The sequence below is a fragment of the Triturus cristatus genome, chromosome 2_2 (genome assembly GCF_964204655.1).
Source record: "Triturus cristatus chromosome 2_2, aTriCri1.1, whole genome shotgun sequence".
NCBI lineage: Eukaryota > Metazoa > Chordata > Amphibia > Caudata > Salamandridae > Triturus > Triturus cristatus.
Window position 1 is genome coordinate 651,427,052 of NC_140582.1, and position 20,468 is coordinate 651,447,519.

The 20,468-nt window shown below is 43.0% G+C and overlaps 1 protein-coding gene across 2 annotated transcripts in view; it reads left to right on the forward strand.

Annotated features, from left to right (window-relative positions):
* Nucleotides 1–6,937: 6,937 nt before the first annotated feature.
* The window catches only part of GALNT7 (polypeptide N-acetylgalactosaminyltransferase 7), a 577,925-nt gene continuing 564,394 nt past the window's right edge, over nt 6,938–20,468 (forward strand). For both annotated transcript variants that reach the window (XM_085641835.1, XM_085641834.1), the window contains exon 1: nt 6,938–7,597. In XM_085641835.1, coding sequence (XP_085497961.1) covers nt 7,466–7,597 — 132 coding nt within the window. In that variant the 5' untranslated portion in view covers nt 6,938–7,465. The remainder of the gene's footprint in view (nt 7,598–20,468) is intronic.

A 20,468-nucleotide genomic window follows, 5' to 3' on the forward strand; every position in this document is an offset into this window, starting at 1 on the left:
TCAACTGGTACACAGGGGGGAAATATTATACCAAAAAAAAAACCCTTGGAAGCTCCTGAACCCACATCCAAAGTGGAACATACAAAGCATCAAGAGGTAAACGATCCTATTAGTAATAATTTAGAAATATCGAGAAGATTAGGTAAACTTTCATCGGCTGCTAACTGCAGCTCTAAGCAAGGCCCTTCTATGGCCAGGATTGTTTCATGGAACGTTGCAGGAGTAGGTTCAAAAATAAGCGACCCCGATTGGAACCTTTATATAAATTCCTTTGAAATATGTGTTCTACAAGAAACATGGGCTACGACACATAGACATAGGGTTGGATATAGAACGTACCAGTTGGAAGCAGTTCCATCAGTAAGAGGTCGTCCATCAGGAGGGCTAATAATATGGGTTAGTGTGTCCATTAATATAGCCATACAGCAATTAAGAACCGATTCATTAGATATACTCGGTTTAAAAATGGTTACCATTGATAATCGGATGATTTATCTTTTTAATATATATAATCGACCATGCCCATCATATAAGGAGTCTCCATGTATTGACAAACTAGAATCAATACTGGATTCGCTGGACCCGGAAACAAGCACGATAATATGTGGGGATATGAACTGCAACTTTGAACCCATCGCTGGAATGAATAAACTGTATGAGGATGAAGATAATGCTAATGGCATACCATCCTTATCTAGCAATGGGACAGTCGCAGGTTCTACCCTAGCCTTCCAAATTACAAGGGTACTGGTTAGTCATGGACTGAGGGCATGTAACGGGCGTTTTCCTTCTGATAGTCCCAAGGCACCTACTTTTACGAGACGTAATTGTCAAAGCTCAATTGATTACGTTATTATTTCCATGGACTTGTGGCCATATATAAGTGACTTGATGGCCAAAGATAGATTTGATAGTGATCACCATTCCTTGGAAGTTAGCTTTACAAAGAGCTTAATGCTGGGTCAGGAAGTAGATGAGGGAGGACATCAACCTGTCCCAGATAATGTTATATTAAGTAACAACCGTCGGTCTGTTAAATGGGCATACATACTGGGACAAGAAGATCTAGTGGCAAATATTTATAATTGCCTTACTAATGTATTCGATATCTATAATCCCTCCGAAAGCGAACCTGGTTTATTTCTTAAATTACATAAAGAGTTCTTTAATGAATTATTAGAACTCATGACTAGAAGACCAAAAAAAGGAATGGGTGCAGTTAAGCTGCAGCCTACAGGCAAACCATGGTTTAATAAAGAATGTCGGAAAGCAAAATCAGCTTTGATAGACTCGGTTAAAAGTAAAAACGCTATGGTAATTAAAGAAAATAGGAAATTATATAATAAGGCGCTGGTTAATGCAAAGTGTTCATGGGACGAGGAATTATGGTCCGACATGCTGACGGCAGCTAAAATGAAGGACCAAAAGTTATTTTGGGAAACAGTGGTTAAGGGTAAAAAAAGAGAGAAAGGTTCGAGAGAAGTTTATCTCAATGAAGCAACCTGGATAGACCATTTTACGAACCTGTACGCCGCCCAAGGGACTGTTAACACAGCACAGGAAGATCATGCTATGTTGCCTACAGAGGCTGAATCTACACTTATAGTTTTTGATTTGGTGGAAACAAAATTAGCTATCAACTCTGTTAAATATGGGAAAGCTCCTGGGCTGGACAAAGTACCAGGTGATCTGTTCAAGCATGAACTAGATGTCTGGGTTCCCTACCTTAATCATCTGTGTAACATTGTTGCCGCCGGGGAGTCAATTCCGGACACATGGAACGGGGCGGAAATTATTACTATTTTTAAAAAGGGCGATAGAAGCAATCCTGCTAACTATCGTCCCATAAGTCTTTTAGATATTACCCAAAAAATTTATGCTAGGCATATACTCAACCGCATAAATACCTGGTTGGAAGAAGAACAAATTTTAACGAAATATCAGGCAGGTTTCAGAGTAAAAACAGGAACCATCGACCAAGTCCTAAGGCTCTGTTGTTTGTATTGGAAATATGTTGTTATTCGTAAAGGTCATTTGTATGTGGCATTCGTAGACTTACGGGCCGCATTTGACCTTATACCGCGAGATCTTTTATGGGAATCATTGAAATCCGAGGGGCTCCCGCTAGGCCTACTAAAATTGGTTATTGGATTACATATGGACAATTATGCAAAGGTGAGGTGGGGTCCTACTGGGGAACTTACAAAAGCTATCCCCATAAAAAGAGGAGTACGCCAGGGATGTGTACTGGCGCCAACCCTATTCTCCCTGTTTGTCAACGATATACCATCTTACATGGAGTGTAGTGAAAACGACGCTCCAAGACTAGGGGGAGAACGGGTTTCTTCCCTTTTGTTCGCAGATGACACCATTCTCATTTCCCAAACACCACGGGGCCTTCAAAATTTGTTAAATAGATTCCAGTCGTACTGTTCCTTGAAGGGCTTAGAAATCAATGCAAAAAAGACGAAATACATGGCACTGAGCCCACACAGGAACTTCAAGAAAAATTTAATGTTAAATGGACAGAAGCTTGATTATGTGCAGAATTTTATATATTTAGGTGTCTCTATAGACTCTTCCTTAGCTTGGAGACCGCAGCTAGAAAAGAATAAGATCATCTTCAAACAAAACTGTTTACCAATTCTTAAGAGACATAACGAATGTTTGAATAAGGCAGTGACCCCTGCGATAGAGATTTTTAAGTACAAAGTCCAATCAGCAGTATTGTATGGGGCGGAAATTTGGGGTCCTGTATGTAGACACACATTTCAAAATCTTGAGAATAAGTTCCTCAGGGGGATGATAAAAATACCTACAAATACCCCTCTAATACCACTTCTTTTGGATCTAAACCTGAAACGTACAGATCAACACGCAATATTAAGACCATTATTGTTGTGGGTTAGATTGTGGACGACCCCAGAACTAGTTAATTACAAGAATGGCTTAAAAGAAGTCATGGATCTCGATGATTGCAATAAAGTTTATTGGTTTAAGCATGTAAGAATTTGGTTAGGTACGATTGGATTAGCCCATTTTTGGAATGATCCTGAGGCTATGAATTCTTGCTCCAAGAAAATTGTCAAATTATCTTTCTGGTCATATGTGAGCTACGAACTAGTATATGCAAGAATTCATGGACCGCTAACTGAAAACTTCTTATTGTTTAAGGATGTTGCATCCTTTGAACCATTTTTAGACGAGATCCATCCGCCCTTATCAAAAACCTTGTACATAAAATTTAGATATGGTATCCTTAGAACTAAGGCCTTTGAAAAAAGTTGGACGAAATCAGGAAGTGATCTCTGTCCTTCTTGTATTCATGGTACTAAGGAAGATGATTTACACATACTTCTATTCTGCTCCAGCTATGTAATACCAAGGAAAAAGTGGATAGTACCACTATGCCATAAAATAGGCTCTAGATCCTATAAGGAGGCTGGCAGAATTTTAAAAACTGACACCAGCCAAGTGATAGTTTTTGGAGTTAGTAGGTTTCTTTTTGCTGCTAATTTTATTAGAATAAAGTTGGGTCTACATCTTTAAAAAAAAAAAAAAAAAAAAAAATAACATGATACTATAACATGTCATTGTTGTTTCATCATTTTCCAACTAGGTACATGTGGTTGTTGCTTTTTATGAATTTCATACGAATTTTTAAGAATTCCTTTTATATAAAAAATGCTCTAGCGGTCACTGATTTAATACTATTTTAAAAGTTCTTAAAGTATATTTATTGTTAAATTGTATTTTAACTTTGTAAATTTTCCGCCCGGGCAAAATGTGTTTAACAAAAATTATGAAATTAGTTATTGTATACATGGACGCCATGGATATATATGTATAGGCTAGCTTTTTATTTAATGCTATTCTTATTATTATTTTTTTTTTTTTTTTTTTTTTTTCTTTTGATTGTGCTAACAAATGTCAACATGTAAGATAACAAATGTTCTATTGCTCTTTTATGACACAAATGTGTCGAAATAAAGATTTAAATGAATGAATGAATAATTTACAAGAATACGGTGTGGTACCAGTTTAAGGCATTACACTTATGGTTAATACAATACTTGTCACAGCTGAACCTTCCTCACCCCTAGCACTCCATCCCTTTCGACTCCAAGACCCATCACCAGCTATGGATTCTCCACTGGTGTATGTGTCACTCAACTGTTGATGGAGCTGTCTAGGTGCTCGAAGATCCGGATCTCTGGGCTGGCTCATCTTTCTCTAGAAGATGGCACAGCGCCTGTTACGTAGTAAGTAAAACAGATGCACAAGGAAACATGGCAGTTTCATTTGTCATTATTTTCTAACTATAAAACATAAACAATGTAATTAGAAAAGTTCCTCAAGTTCCCAAATAGTTTGCCTATTTCTGCTCCCTAGCTTTCTGGTGGCCTCTCACCTGCATCCCTACAAGGTAACTGAAGGCTACATTCTGACCAAAGGCCAGAATTCCACTGTCATTAAAGCTGGGTTCTTCGACAAGGATAGCAAGTCTGAACCCAAGCTATTAAAACTTAGGGTGCAGATGCTTGCAACTATCTGCAACCCAGCTTTGATTACTTGTGAGGACTTATGTGTAAAAGCTAAATGTGATCCTAACACACATGAAGGTTTAACCAATGAAAGTTGCTTTAAACGCTATGCTATTATGAAAAGTCAGGCAGAACATAGGTCCTTTCAGTCTAGTCATGGGGACCCTGGCTAACGCTATGCTATTATGAAAAGTCAGGCAGAACATAGGTCCTTTCAGTCTAGTCACGGGGACCCTGGCTATAGCCAATTTCTTCCTGTACTGTCATTAGGGCGGGAGGAGGTAGGAATGTTTCTACGTGCATGTTTAAAGATGATCACTTGTAATGCCCATCAATGAAATAATTCCATCGGATGTAGGTAAAATGCTTCCACATTTTAAATAAATACACTTTTATAATTTACTTGAATTCAACAATGAGCGTCACATAGAGGGGCCTGCAGGTGTGTCACATAATGCCAGACCTGGAGATTGGAGTGGCAGGGTTGTGAACCAGCCAGCTTCCAAGGCAGCAGATGTATTACAATTCTCTTCCATGCTTATTAGGCCATGGGAGAAGAACTTTTCAAGATGGACTACGTTCCAAATGCAGTCTGACGCTGCTACTCACACCTGGATGGAGCACTGAGGCACTGCACACAGGGTCAGGAAAAAGAAGTGTGCACATGTCTCAGGCTGTATATCCCACCATGTAATCAGCTAATTAAAAACACACTACATAATTGACTGAAAACACAAGTGTGAGGTGCCAACTGATTGGCTGATTGCAACTTGGGCTTTGCAGTCTGAGCCTGTGCTGCAATCAGCCAATCAAAACTAGTGATGCTAGATCAATTTTTAGAATGTGGAGTCCTGCCATGAATGAAGTCATAGGGTTTGTGAAAAATCCAAGGGTCACTCGCAGACCAAATATAGCAAATGGCCATGACCATCCAGCAGGTGAGTGGTAAGAGCGTGGTATGTAACTGGTGGTGCACACTGTAGCACCCTATCACAAATATATTACTAAAGCATGATGTGGTAGTGCACTGTCATTTAGAGACAGCACATTTTCCATTGAAATGGCCACGACATTTACCAATGATGTCGTTTTACTGATAAAACTATACAGCATACAAACGATAAGGTGTTGAATCAGGTTTTAGCAAATATTTATCATTTTCACATCACCAAGTAAAATGCTCTGATTTGTTTTGATCCGAATATAATCTCTGTTCTCACCACACTTGTACTTTCCTATCGCTGAGATATTTTGAAATATTTATACAGTTCATTTACATGGTATTTAAATGTTGTGTTAGAAAAAACTGACAGCCATTCCTTTCACTCTCTATATCCCAGCAGAATTGTTAGTTACAAAAGAAACCTCTAACTTTGTAGAGAGAAAGAAAAGTAAGTGCGAATCTCCATGATAAAATATGCAGCAATTTGTATGAACACATAACCTGACATTTGACCTCTGTCTTTGAACGCACAGCAAATGTGACAAGATAAAACATAATATAAAGGCATCTTTATTGCTCATTCTCTGACTGGAAATACAGAACACCTGTTCTTTGCCAGACCGAGCGCTCTCAACAGAGGGGTCACTAGGCACAAAAACTAGCTCACCCTGATAAAAATTGACTTGCCATAGGGAGTGAGCGAATAGATTTTTCAAGGCCTGCCAGTACGTCGTTGTAATAAATACCAACACAAAATGTACCGCATGAGGCCGCATAATTTGCCTTTTTTTGCTGCATAATTTAGTCAACCCTCAAGTATATTTTAGATCTCTCCTGCTGCATAATTCCAGTAGCCCTGCTGATAATCTTCATAACTCCGATTGCACATTCCTCATCTCATCACATACTTTTCTACATCTGACCAGTTAAACTACCCGTCGAAAGAGCCAAGTATGAAACCTCTGCAGCCTAATCTGCTCTAATGCAACCATTCGTTAGATCCCCTTAAAGAAATGTAGTTTTGTAAAAGATCTTCATTGGGCCAACAGACTTGTAATAGAATTTTCAGCGAAGCCCTCATTATAATAATGAATGGCTTTAGTTTAAACCGTTAAACGTCCTATACATCCTCTTTTTGGTCACAAAATTTTGGCAAAATTCGGGATTTGTACTATACCTAAAATGACGGTGGGTGGGGAATTACCAAGCGTCTACCACCTGCTGTAAAATGCCTGTTACGCCTGTCAGACATGGCAAGCAGTTATTGCTGTGGACAGTATGAGATGAAACTTTAACCAAGAGAAGGGACGTTGGGAGATTAAGCAGCTAAAACGATGGCTAATCCGAGCTGGAGGGTGCCTGGTTGCGTTAGTATCCACTTGTGCAGTTGAGAGGGCAGGGCTGGAGGAGCGGCGGGCGCTGACAGACTTGCACTGAGCCCTGACCGCTCAGTCAGCAGGGCTCTTCTCGAGGAGCGGGTAGCGCCTTGTTTGCCTCCAGCGCCTTCTTAATCAATGTAATCTGTTTGCTTTAGGAGGGGGCGCGCAGAACCGCGGCGGCAGTTTTGTGCAGGGGTCTCATGTAGGGTTGACAACACGGTGACAACATAGGAGCAGCAAAGCCAGCCACGTGGAGCAGCCCAAGGGGACTTCCTGGTACACATCCTGATCTGCGAGGGACCAGGAGGAGGAGGAGGGGAGGTTCTGCCCTAGAGAAGGGCGAGAAAGATCCGGGCTGAGGTGAGAAAGGAGCTGTGCGGACCACACACTGAAGGAAAAGTTTATCGTATGCAGAAGAGCAAGCAGGGGGCAGCACCGCTGCAGGAGACGCGGAGCAGTGCGGCCAGGCACCGGGAGCAGCAGAGCCGGGGGAAAGAGCGGACTGTAATCCGGAAGAGCCGTGTTGCGCTGAGGGGCGGAGGAGGGAGCGAGGCTGAGAGCCGGGGGGAGCGAGTGGGGCCGAGGACTGGCAGCGGAAGATGCGGCTGAAGGTGGGCTTCCTCCTGCGCAGTGTGCTGGTGATCGGCACGTTCCTTGGGCTGGTGCTGCTCTGGGCTTCCATGTCCCCCAAGGTGACGGACGAGGCCGGGGCCCCTGTGGCCGGAGTGCGGGTGAGTGCAGCATGGCGACGCAGCGAAGGGGGCTCTGGGAAACCGGATCTCGGACCGCCGGTCGCGGTGATGCCGGGCCCTGTTTCCGGGGATAAAGGGGATTGTGATGGGGCAGAGCTTGATTGAGGGTGTCCATGTCTCCACTGTGCTCAAAGGGTGCTGTGTGTATGTATGTATCCGGTTGTGCGGGGCCTGAGCTTTGTGACAAACGGCGGTGCTTCCGCCGACCGGGGTTACTATGGAGACCAAACAAGAGTCAATGGGGACGGGTGTGAGGGTACTAAGGAGTGCGGACTGGGGAGTGAGTGTGATGACGGGGGACGGTGGTAAACTGTGGGAGAGAGAGGCAGGGCACAGATTCTCACCACAGTTGTATAATGGTTTGGTGAAAAGCTTGAAATTATCACGGCAAAGGTGATGAATGCGAAATCAAAAGGGTGACGACTGTGTTTGCTTTGGTGGTGACAAGGTTAAGGGCTACGATTGTGGAGAGGTAAAGATGGAGGCAAATGGAAGTAAGCACTGGGGGGGAATCAAGATGAGGACCGTGGGCAAATGAGCTTGAGACCTGGGAGGGATGCGGTATGGTTAACGTGAGGGGACAGAGTTGGAGTGACTACTGACTCAGACGGGGTGGGACAGATGAAGGTGAGGCCAGAGGGGTGTGTTGGTGAGAACTGGTGGACAGTCGTGGGGGTGATTGAAATGAGCTTGGACAGTCGGAGGTGAGGAGTGGGAGCAGTTATGAGCGAGGTCTGGGGCATTTAGGTTTGAGGACTGGTCTGTTTGAGTCAGAACTTAAGCCAATCTGTGGTCAACACAGTGACAACCGTGTTTTGTCGAGTTATGCTTAAAGGGGGTAGGTCTGGGGTTTAAGGGTGACAATTAGGATTTCAGTAGGGTGGTAGTCAAATTGGGGTGAGGAACAAATGAATGAGAAATAGTGGTGAGTACTGGAAACTTGGGGTAAGGGCTAGTGTCTTGGAGGATAGGCAGAAGTTGTTGATGAATGGGTGTTAGGAGTGGTAATGACTAGAAATCCAGGGATTGAGGATGGGACAGGAAGAGGTAAAGTGTGGGGCAGATGTGGGTGAGGACTTTAGGCGAGGAGTGAGGACAGGGGGCATAGGGTGGAAAGACATGAAAAGGAGTGAGGACAGGGGACATAGGGTGGAAAGACATTGATAGGGGTGTGAGGGCTATTGCCAGAAGCTGTGAGTGTCAAGGAAAAGATATGGAGAGGAATGAGAGGTGAGCGATTACTAGGGAAGTATAGTCATGGTCAAACATAAGGAGATGATGGATGAAGCGCTGAAACTTTCTAGACACTCACCCCAGTCACAGATCTGGGTTGAATCCATCATCGTTCCTTAGCTCAATTCGCCACCTCAGTTCAGACCCAGCTATATGCAAATCAGTCTTGACCCTGTGCCTCATGGGAACAGTCCAGCCCGAACTGCCAAACCTGGTCTTCCATGAACCGGAAACAAGCATCCTGGGACCGGTTTTGGGGTAACACCCCTCATCAGCCAGGCTAGATTAAACCCAGTGGAAAAGTGAGCAAGGGACCCACATCTGGGCTTACCCTGCCAACTTAGGGTGAAAAAAGCAAACACAAGGAGATGATGGACGGATTGCTGAAACTTTTCAGGCACTCACCCCCCAGTCACAGATCTGGGTTGAATCCATCATTGTTCTTTAGTTCACTTTGCCATCTAAGTTCAGACCCAGCCATATGCAAATCAGTCTTGACGCTGTGACCCAGATCTTTATGACTGGGAGTGAATGTTTGCATTGTTCAGCATACAATTGTTTCTTTCCATTTGTTGCCCTAAGTGGGAAAGGTATGCCCAGATGTGGGTCCTGTGCTCACTGCGCCACTGGTTCCAAGCTAGCCTGGACCGGAAACAAGCCCAGGATGCTTGTTTCCGGTCCAAGGAGGACGTTTCTTGGCAGTTTGGGCTGGACTGTTCCCATGAGGCAGAGGGTCAAGACTGATTTGCATATGGCTGGGCACAAACTGGGGTGGCGTGGTGAGCAAAAGAATGATGGATTAAACCCAGATCTTTGTGACTGGGGGTGAATGTTTGCATTGTTCAGCATTCCGTCTATCAATTTTTTCTTTTGCACTTTTTAAAAGACTTCCAGTTTGAGAAAGAAGAATTCGGGCACGGGATTCAAAACGAGGCTTGAGGGTTTACATCGGTGATGCATTCTGGGTTTAGTGTTGAAAAAGTATTTGATGCATGAATTGGATATTTACTTAGCAGCTAATATAAATGCCTAAGGCGTGCTATATAATCAAATGTTTACCATGATAAAGCATTCAGTACAACACAATCAATTAAGTACTACAGTATTGAGAAAGAAAGCATAAGGTATTGAATAAAACGAAATATAAGCATTAGAACAGGAAACAAAAAAATAACATTTTGAACTCAAGTTCCTTTAAGGCGATATTCTATTAAATCAAAGTGAATAAACTGGATCAAAAGGGAGCTGAAAACTATGACGCGATGTAAACAAACACTTTAAATATTCAGATTGATGAACACTGATCAGTGGCACCTCCATCGACCTGGTGCAGTCATGAATTCTGCGTCTTCCAGATGAGACTAGTGGTTGTATAGGTCCTGAGGAACCGGGAAACTACCAGGTCAATTTGGGGTTAGAGAAGAGACTTCGGGGCTTATTTACAAGGCCCTTGCGCCATTTTTGCGTCATTTTTAACATGGGAGAAGTAACGCAAAAGTGGCGCAAGGGGCTTGTAAATCTGCCCCTTCATCTTTTTACGGCTGGATCATTTTAGGTGGTGAATCAGAAGTGGAAAAAAAGTACTTGGGCTCTGGATCGGAAAGAGTAAGGCAGCAGGTGAGGAGAAAGTGGCAATGCGAGTTGTGGCATTGGATACAGAAATTCGCTCTTTTGTTTCTAGAAATAAACACACATTATGTGTGCTTTTGGAATGGTTCTGGAGTTAAAATCCAGATGAGCCCGGTAGGTTTCAGGATTAAAAGATAGATGGGTTGTGTGGGTTCTTGGGATAAAGGGAGATACAATGTGGGTTTTACGGGCTCAAAACTAGTGGAGTGGGAGCTAAAGAGTAACATTAGATATGTGGGTTCTAGGATGCAATTAGAAATGGGTGTTGAGATGAATGAAAAACAGTTGTGGAGTTTAAAAAAGACTGTCTGGTGTTCAGAGACAGATAGAAGGCACACTATAAGGCGTGGGTCACTTTAGAAGTAACAGCATGAAAGCCTGTAGCAGGAAAGGAACAGCAGCCCTGCAGAAATGGTGGAGATAAAAGCAATACATATAAAAAGGGAAAAAAAAGCTAGAACAGACATAGGTGTAGTGGTTAAATAAGCAAGAGAAAAAGCCTGAGACCATCTGAGGTGTGTGTGTGTCAAGAACATGCAGGAAGTGATTTCCCGGTGGTACTGTTCTACGTTCTTGTGTTCGCACTCCATGCAACTCTTCCACAGTTAATCTCAAATGTACCTTACTTTCTGAATGCTATGCAGCGGTTGTTTCTCGTGAATGTGTAATTATTGGTTTCTGGTTGGACCACATAGGCTGGCCGACTTAAATTGCTTGAGTTAGTCGAATCCATTGTTATTTGGCATTAAAAGTACCACTCCAGAAACAAGAGGCAGGAAATTGTCGGACTGTATTGGTACCTGTTTTTAAATATGGGCATAGAAGAAGGGAGTTCAGGAATCGGAGTAAAGGAGGATTTGCGAGTTCAGGTCTACCTGTAGCAGATGCCAACGGCTGCAGAAAGAAATGTGGGATCCTCAATCAATAATTGACAAAGAACCCAGAGAGGTTCAGGGGTGGGCCAACTAGCCCCAGAGGCACGGGAGGGAGCTTAGTTGATTCTTACTGCACTGAATCTCTCATGTACACAGTCTGGCCCGCCTGACTCATTGGGACCAGGCCCTTGACAGAACCCCTGCGCTCTCTCCATCCCCCAAAGTCGATCCCATTTTGATTGCCCTGAGCTTCCGCCACTATCTCACTCAACAATGGCATCGCCTCTTTTTCATCCACTTACCTCTCCCCCTTGTCTACACTAGTTTCCATCAAGGACCCCGTTCATATCTGCGCCTTCTATCGACGGTGTTTTTTTTTTTTAGCCCTGGTGATGGACGTGTTATTGAGGGTTTCTGGTTTACTGGCAGGACGTTAACTGGTAACTATCAGCAAAAGCTAAACGAGGGGTCTGGACTACCATAACACATATCTTGTCCCTTCGCCTCGGCCTCTCTTAACAGCCACCTCCAGACTCGGCGTCTGGCGCACGCGTGAACAGGCTTGCCCCGCCCCTCATACAAGACTACGTGGAAAAAGACTTCTTGGGTGCAACCTCAGCCCTCGGTGCTGGTGCGACCTTGGCACTGCACTTGTTTCATTTGTTGCAGCTGCAGCCTTTTCACTTTTCTACTCGCCTTCCATCCTGCTCGCCCTCGTCTGAATACGCTTCCTTTTTTTCCGGGGGGGTGGGGGGTTGGTGTATGGCAGGGGCCTAGGGTTGTTCTCTCCTTTAATTTCCTGCTACGCCGTTAAATCCCAAACTGTCGCAATTGTAATATGGATCCTCTGACATTAAAACTGGTCCTATTAACCTAATTTCTGAGAAAAAAACTGTTCAGCCCTACCGAACAACCGTCAGACAGTACACTTAAGACACACCAAAGGTCTTCCAAGACCAATTCATTTTACTTTCACACGAACGTAAAAAACCGGTTCTAAGCTAAACATTAATCGTCTATCTACCAGACTCTCACAACATAAAACCGACAAACAAAAGACAAGTCGAACAAGTGCTCACCCAGTTCCTGTTGAAGTGGCGCTCAGATTGAGAAAGCACGAACTTGCCATAATAATGGTTGTAAGTCTATACGAATGTCAGACTGTAACACTTGATGAATCTTACCTGGGTTGGATCGGTGGTATTATGTTACAGCAGGAAACCTGTCTTTTTTATCCACAAACGAGGGTAAAACTGTAAACTAGGAGGGATGGAAAATAGATTAAAGCTTTTATTTTTTCTTAAATATGATCAATCTGCTGGTTAATTACTAGTGCTTGCACATTTTTCAGAATTTTGTATAATAAAATGAGCCGCAGATTGTGGTTTAAGGTCTGCAAATCCCTCTATTTGCAGCATAATTTTTTTTTTGCCTGATTCTGATTTTCAATGTTGCTGTTTTTTTTAAATTTAGTTCTCATCTTTTTATATTATACCAAAATTTCGAGGCCTTGTGACATTTTGTAATGGTGCAGCTCCTGGTAGTCTATGGCAGGTATAGGTGATGCAGCTGGTGCCACATGAAAAGTATGGGTCTTGTTTACCAGGTATTATATAGACGTTTGCAGTCCCATGCGTCATTTGTTGATGTGCCGGTATAGGATCAGCAACGATGCAAAGGGGTAAAGCAGTAGATACTGTTCCATGGGCAAGATAGGTTAGAGCTCGGTCCAGTGCTAGGCGGGCAGCCTATCCTAACCTAAAAGTGAATCCACCTCCCCTGACTTTCAGCCAAGATCTAGTGTGTCACTCCTCCTCCATATTATAACTGGAGCTGGATTGCAACTGAGATAGATTGTAAGTTGTGTACAAAACAAAGCCCTCTGTAATAAAAATAATCAGTTACAAGAAAATGCTGATGCAACAGTTTCAACAGCTTTTCCATATAATTTGGCCGGTATGTGTTTGTTATAGTTTTTAGCTAAGAGCAACTCTTTCATAATGGCTATGTGTGGCCTCTTAGGAAGAACTTGTCAAACCAGCCTGCCGGGTGAGGTAAGAACATTTTCAAAGCAATATACACTGCTATTTTGGGATTCTAAGGATCTCTAATTAGCAAGATTTATGCGGAATGCCTACAGCAAAGGTAATGCTGTTGCTAGGTTTAAGTTGGCCACTACTATTTTGTAGGAGAACTTCAAGGTTTGCCACAGCCACATAATGACTTTGTGTAATTTACAAGCTCAATCAAAGGAGATGTATAAGGTACGCCTCCAAAAAGGTACACTTAATTTTGAAGTTTGAAGAAGCCTGCACCAGGATATCATTCTAATAAACAGCTCTCCTGAATACTGATGGCTTTCCAGATGTTATATTTAAAAGTATATTGTCGACTTACATAGTGCTTGAGCCCTTCTGGGATAGGCCACATGTAACATGTAGAGATATCTGGCGCAGGCACCCAGTCCATTGACCTGCCCTGTGTGCCACTATGAGACTAATAGGATGGTGGCAGAGATTCTGGCAAAGATGTCATTGGTATTAGTATCCTTTCGGTTTTCAGTATACTGATGCCATTTACCAGTATGAGTACGTTTCTGTTTCCTGTTAGGCTTGTCACAGTTTTGACTCACCATTCCAAATGTTTCCGTTGTAAGGCATGGCAAAAACTCATGCATAACCCTGTGATCTCATAGCAACACAAAAGTTTAAGCCATGCAGACCCAAAAATATGGGAGACAGGACAGTTTTTTTTTTTTGTTGGAGGAAAATTATGTTGCAGGTTTATTTAACAAAGCAATGGACCCGCAAAATAAGATGGATTGAGGTCTCAGCTTGAGTTTAGGCCTCCTGGTCTTCTCTCCGAATGTTTCCCTAATAGGAAGGAGTGGCGTAATTGGCGTAATTCCCAGTATGGTACAGCCTTCTGTTGCTCAACCCTGGCGGATGGGCTAATGAGACCTAAAGGGGAGGTGAGGTTGAGAGTGGGACAAACACAATGCTATGTTGTTTCAAAACTTCATGTACTCATGGCTGCTCAGAAATACTTGCTGCTATATACTTTGTTGTATGTTTAATAAAAAGAGATTTGAAAAAAAAACCTGGCAGATGGGGGTTTGGGTAGGGGTTAGGGGTTGGTTAGCATAGAAATGCAGAGGCTAAGATGTAGCCCACCAACCATATCACCCCCCCCCCCCCATGAGACGGGGGCAGCCACACAGTAGGGGACATTTCCCATTCCTTAGATGGTTTCTTCTGAAATGGTTTACATTTACCACTAGAAAAATAAAAGTATGTTTTAACCAAATAGGTTTTGTTTTAAGGTGCATTCTCGATTTTTCATCTGTTTACTTTTGTGAGATTTTGACTAATTTGGTAGTGTCTTTGAAATGCCCTGCTTCTAAGTTTAATGATGTACCCCATGGAGTGGTCTTAAGCCTCAAATTGTATTACAAACCGTGCAAACAAAAAGCTTTGCATTTGCGAGGCAGGCTCTGTTAGTCCCACAGCAAGGCTTCTGTGGAATGTATACTTATTTAATAGAATGTTTGCTAACATACCAACGCTGTCCACCAATGTATACACCAGTGCATGATGGCGCGGTGTGCGCTTTGCTATTGACACGTGGTCTTTTGGTCTGACGAGAGAGCCCTGTTTGCCATAAGCTCTCGAGAGCGTTGTCGTGTACGGTATGAAAGTCTGTACACAGCGCCGCTCTCACCTTTTCGTCCCGGCAGTGCACACGGTTCGTTCCACTTGGAAAGGTCTGTAAATGGAGTGCACCAGGAAGTTAAGTACCTGGTGTGCCTACGTGGAACTCCTGTAATTGCCTCTCCCATAAATCTCCGAAGGCCAGCTCAGCTTATGCATACAGAAATACACTGATACGGCTCAGCGGACATTATGACAGCACCCAGCTAGGCTTATCTCTCTGTAACAAGCCAGAGAGCGTTTTTATTACAACGTGTAAACGAGTACTTGTTGGGCAGAGGAAAGGAGGCCGAGCTCGAGCTTCACAGCAGCGGAAAACTCCCAAGCATTCTAGTTTCCCAGAGAACAGTGAACCCTAGGCCTCTATGCTTTGCAATGTCTCTTCAAAATGTCAGTGTTGTGCTGTGCTTGGCATTCCTTTCGCTGAAGCCTTTAGCCTCTTTGTACCTGCATTTGAAGCCCTGCCTTTGAGTTTTGCAGAAGTTGGCTACGCTCAGATTTACTTGCAGTACAGGAGAGGACTGGCCAAGGGGACCTTGGGACTGTGCACATCTAGGAAAACTTCTTATTGGCTTAAAAATGCAGGGAGTGCGCATGAACAGCTGTACTTGCAGTGATAAGGTAGCCACAGATAGTTAGAGGAACCATTTCATTTTCTTTTGTGAAGAACGTACTGTTAGAAAACTAAGCTTCCTCCCATACGTGTCAGTTGAGTCATGGAAACAAAGCTGGAACCATCCATACCGGATCTTACAGATGCAAAGTGTTGTAACTGTATGCTTCCAATGTCACACTAGCAGAAAGAGGAATCTTAAATGTCACTGTGAGGATTTGGACCCTAAATGTTCTTGATCCCTCACCTGTGAGTGCGGAAGAGAGTGTTTCTCAGTCCCCATCTGTGAGCCATTTTCTTTGTTAAACTTTATTGAATTTTAGGCAAAATGAGTTGGCCATATGGGAACAAGCAAATACAGCACTTGAGTAGTACATTATGGAATAACACACCACGACCAAGTGAAATGATAGTTCAGTTGTATGTAAATGCAAACACTGCAGTGTAAGGGATTTTAACTCTAGAATATGCGAATATACCTTTTGTAGCATATTTACCAGTATATATCTTATTAGTGTCAAGCAAGGCAAAATGCCCAGTACAGTAGCTTCATTTAAATATGTGGCTTGTCGGAGAACAGGCTTGGTATATTTTGTATGCCCCTGAAAAAGGATTTCAAGGGGCAGTTGAAGTTCTGAGGGGTGATGTTTCTATAGTGTAACACTGGCTTTGTATTTTCTGTTGCCGCCGGAGTCTGAGAAGTACATTAGAAGAGGGCACTAGAATGAAGTCTTGAAGTGATGTCACAATTGAGGGTTGGTGAGGTTGTATATTTTGAAGTTGTTTATAGAACCATAACTCCACCTTACCAGCACTTTGTAGCAATAGGTCCCCTGTATCATTCTCTGTGACACGGAAGAAGTCTTACAGAATCAGGATGCTGAGCCAACGCCTAAACTCAAACCTGGTTCCTCAGTTCCAAAATCGGCAGCTCTGACTGTAATGTCAGTGGCGAGAGAATGTGGCGTTACGGCCAGAACTGCACACTTTGGAGGAGGCGAGTCTTGGCTTCATCTGAACATCCTGTATTTCTGGGCAAATCACTTCATCTCCCCGTGGCTAAAATAAAAAATAAAAAATGTGACCATGTGTAATGTAACTACTGCTCATGTAAAGCGCCCCGATATCATTGGGTCGAGTTTGCACTATATAAAACTGCAACAAAAAAAAAGAAAACTACAAGGAGTGAGTAATGGCCCTGCTGTTCTGGTGGGCAGTTCAGGGATGATCCACATTTATGCACAAAACGAACTATGGTGGCAGTGGTATATAAATGTTCTGCACATCCAAAGACAGGGTATGTAAACAGCATGCAAAGTAACGTGTGCTCAATGGGCCAAAACACTATGCCTCCAAGCTAGTGGGAAACCTACATGAAAAAGAAAACTGTTTCATACAGTATAAATTCATTAATAGACCCAGAACACTACAAAGAGTCCTTTGTTGGTCTGCTGTTGAAACCGGTCCAATTTTATTGCTGGAAGGACTCAACTCATCCAATCAGGAACACTGCTTTTGAATGAGAATAGGGAGGAAAGCCATTAAATCAAGAACAGACCCCTAAGATAGCAACAAAGCCATACAGTCTTGAGCAAGAGGCTGATCCATGCCCACTCCAATCATATTTGGAAACAGACAGCTAATGCTGCCTGTAGCTGATACCAAAAAACACTTTTGGAGTTTTGTCTATCCTCATTGGTAAATGGAGAGAATTTAAAGTAGTTGTGGACCTGCACATTATTTCCTGGTACTGCTGTAGGCTTGGAGTGCACCTAGCAGGCACATTTCTATAAATGCTCATCTAGGCATTTGCTATGTTGTTGGTTTCTCACAGGTGGACGGCAGTATCAGCTCCTTTTGAGTTGGATGTATCAAATATTGAGAAGTGTGAAGGAGGTTGGGTGAATGCATGAAAGTGTATGCTGTAAGCAGAGAAAAACAAAAGATCTGATTCTTTGTACCAAAACTAGTCCTTGGTTTGAACCATAATTACCTCCGCTGCAGACTGTGGGAGCATGCCCAAGGGGCTCAAGTTGGTAGCCTCTTAGATGGCTGAGATTACAGGGAGGGTTATCCGTGGTTTTCCAGGCTCCTGCTTTGCACTGCCTTTTGTCGCGTAATTTGGTTTTAGAATGCCACCACAGCAGTACTTTCATGCAAATCGGTGTGCTCTCGAGTTGCTCAGGGTGCCAGACTTAGTAGAGATAGAGAGAAGGCATCGTAGCACCAATCGCGCCATGAGGGATTCTGTGGTTTTCGATGCCTTGTTAAAATTGGAACTTTAAAGTGGGTACTTGGAGTTCAACGAAATTACCTGTCCTAAATACCTGAAACTGCTCCGCCTCACGGAGCCTGGAACAGGGGAGGGCTCAGTGGGAGGGGGTGGAATGTTGTCATTTCCTTTTTGTACTTTGTAACGTGAAGCCTCACCCACAACGTGGTTGGTCATAGCACTATGTTTGGCTGAGCTATGTGTACTTTGTGAAAAGTTAATAAAGAAATTTTAAACATAAAGTGGAGACTTGCTGCTTTAGTTGTTTAAACTTGAAATTCTGCTTACTTATGTGTCTCTGAATCCCCACTATTGCACCTAGTGGTGTCTCTTTATGGGGTTATTCCACTTTTTATGCCCCATCTATTCTGGGTGTCATCACCAACACGAAATCAATACAATGTTAAAGGACAAAAGCACAATTTTAGTGCAATAGCAAGTAAACATGTAAAGAAACAGCCACTGTACTATACAGTGGTGAAGATTTCCTCTTAGCTGGTCTGACATCTCTTCCTTTTCATTAATTTCATTTGTATTCATTTTGGAAAGTGCTGGTTGTCTACTTGCACTTTGTAACACCTTTAGTACGGACATCAGTGTGTGGCAAGCGCAACATACAGGAGACATTGGGTTCTTACAGTTCAGCAGGATCCAGTGAAAACCGTCAGCCTGCATGCTGGAATTGTGATACCCAGAAAAATGGATTCAGTCAAGCAATATTTTGCAGATTTAATTGTTAAGAAGGGTAGTGCTGAAGGTGAGGTACTTCAATTCAGCTGTGACATGGTGGGTCAAGAGTCTTCCAGATTTTGGGACTTAGTACTCCCAAAAATCGTCAGCCGGGTTTTAGCCACTTCTCTGGTCATTGTTGTGAAGTTGAATGAAGGTTTCTAGTGGGGACGTAAGGTAATTGCAGTTCACTGAGTGTGGCAGTGCACATTTTAATGGTGGAACGCCCAGTCTTTCTTGTTTCAACAGTCCGGGCCCTGCCTTAGATAATAACTTTACCTAGTTCAGCCTCTGCTAGAGTTTTTGAATGAAGGTGGACATTTCTCATTAGAAAGGCTTGCTTACCACGCCCTCTGCAACTGCTCAGCCAAAGTTGGCCAGCACTGAGTCATTGTGCGAAAAGCAAACTGTGAAAAACTCTACTAGCTTTGCTGCTGTTTGCTCATAGTCTGTTTGATCGGCTATGGAGGCATTTCTAACCTTGTAATCACCTAAATCCGTCACTTGATCAGTTAATGTAGCCAGGGAAGGCTTGGTGTGTCCATAATATACAAGTTAATTCATTCTCATCCTACACAAGAAGTATGACTCTTGACCTGCGTCTTAATGCTTCAAGTTTATACCTGGCTAAAGTGGTGCACTCCCGACTAAGGCATTGTTGGAGTGCCAACTTAACTCTTATGGGACCAGTTATAGGAAACGGCCACAAGGGAATTACAAGCTCCAAAGTGAATTCTTGACACTGGCGTCTCCACCCACAGATGCCGACTGCTGAATGGAGCAGAAATACCTGGGTGAATTGCAGGGTGTGAAATTAGAAATAGCCAGGAGGAGAACTGGGGTGGGAATTGGTGATTTCATACAGTAATTCTCCTCCACCTTTCCCTCCAAACCGGAGTTAGCTGAGCCACCAGTATCCAGGACTGCAGCAGAGGGGATGGTAGGGAGGAGTTAACAGGCAAATTACCCTGGGTTTTGCTTTTTTCAAAATTACGATTTTCAACACTTAATGTGCATTATCAGGTCACTCAGCGGTGCTGGTGGATGGAGGCAACCTGCTTTGTTTTCAATGCTTCGCATAGATTTCCCCTTTGAAGCTTTATTGCTCACAACGATGTAAAGTTGTTTGTGATTGTTGAAAATCTTTAACGTCTGTCTTTCATGACATTGTGATAGTGCCCTAGTAATACCATTATTCTGAGCATTTTCTTGGACTTAGTGACACACGTTTCCCTTTCCACTTTCTCACTCTCACCCCTTCTAGATTGTTGTGATTCGAAATCTCTTAATAATAATGGACGTGGCACTCAGGTGGCCATAGGAAATATATATCTTCTACTGCAATAATCTGAGGCTCTGTTGATGTTATGGATACCTAACAATGCAATTCAAAATATTATGATAATTACTGGAGTGTTCATATGCTTACTGATATTGATGTACAATTCAGAAGGACATAAATAGAGGGTGCCACTTTATTCTCAATATTTTGGTACAAACGTTATCAACATTGCAAGGGTGAAAAGCAGACTGGAACAATCAGCATTCAAACGTATAGCCATCTTGTTGGCATCCTCTTTTCAGTCATTACTGGGTCGAGGTGAGTTTGCTTCCTTAGTTTGGCACCCTGCTACTTCCTTTTCCTTTTATTCAAACTTGAAACGTCTCCCCCTCCCATCTAGAATCCCTGTAAATGAACACCAACCCCAAAGCCATCCTGTTTTGACTATTTTATGTCCAGGACTCTGTCAGGGATCCTGAGTACTGTGAACATTCAGCTGTTGCTGGT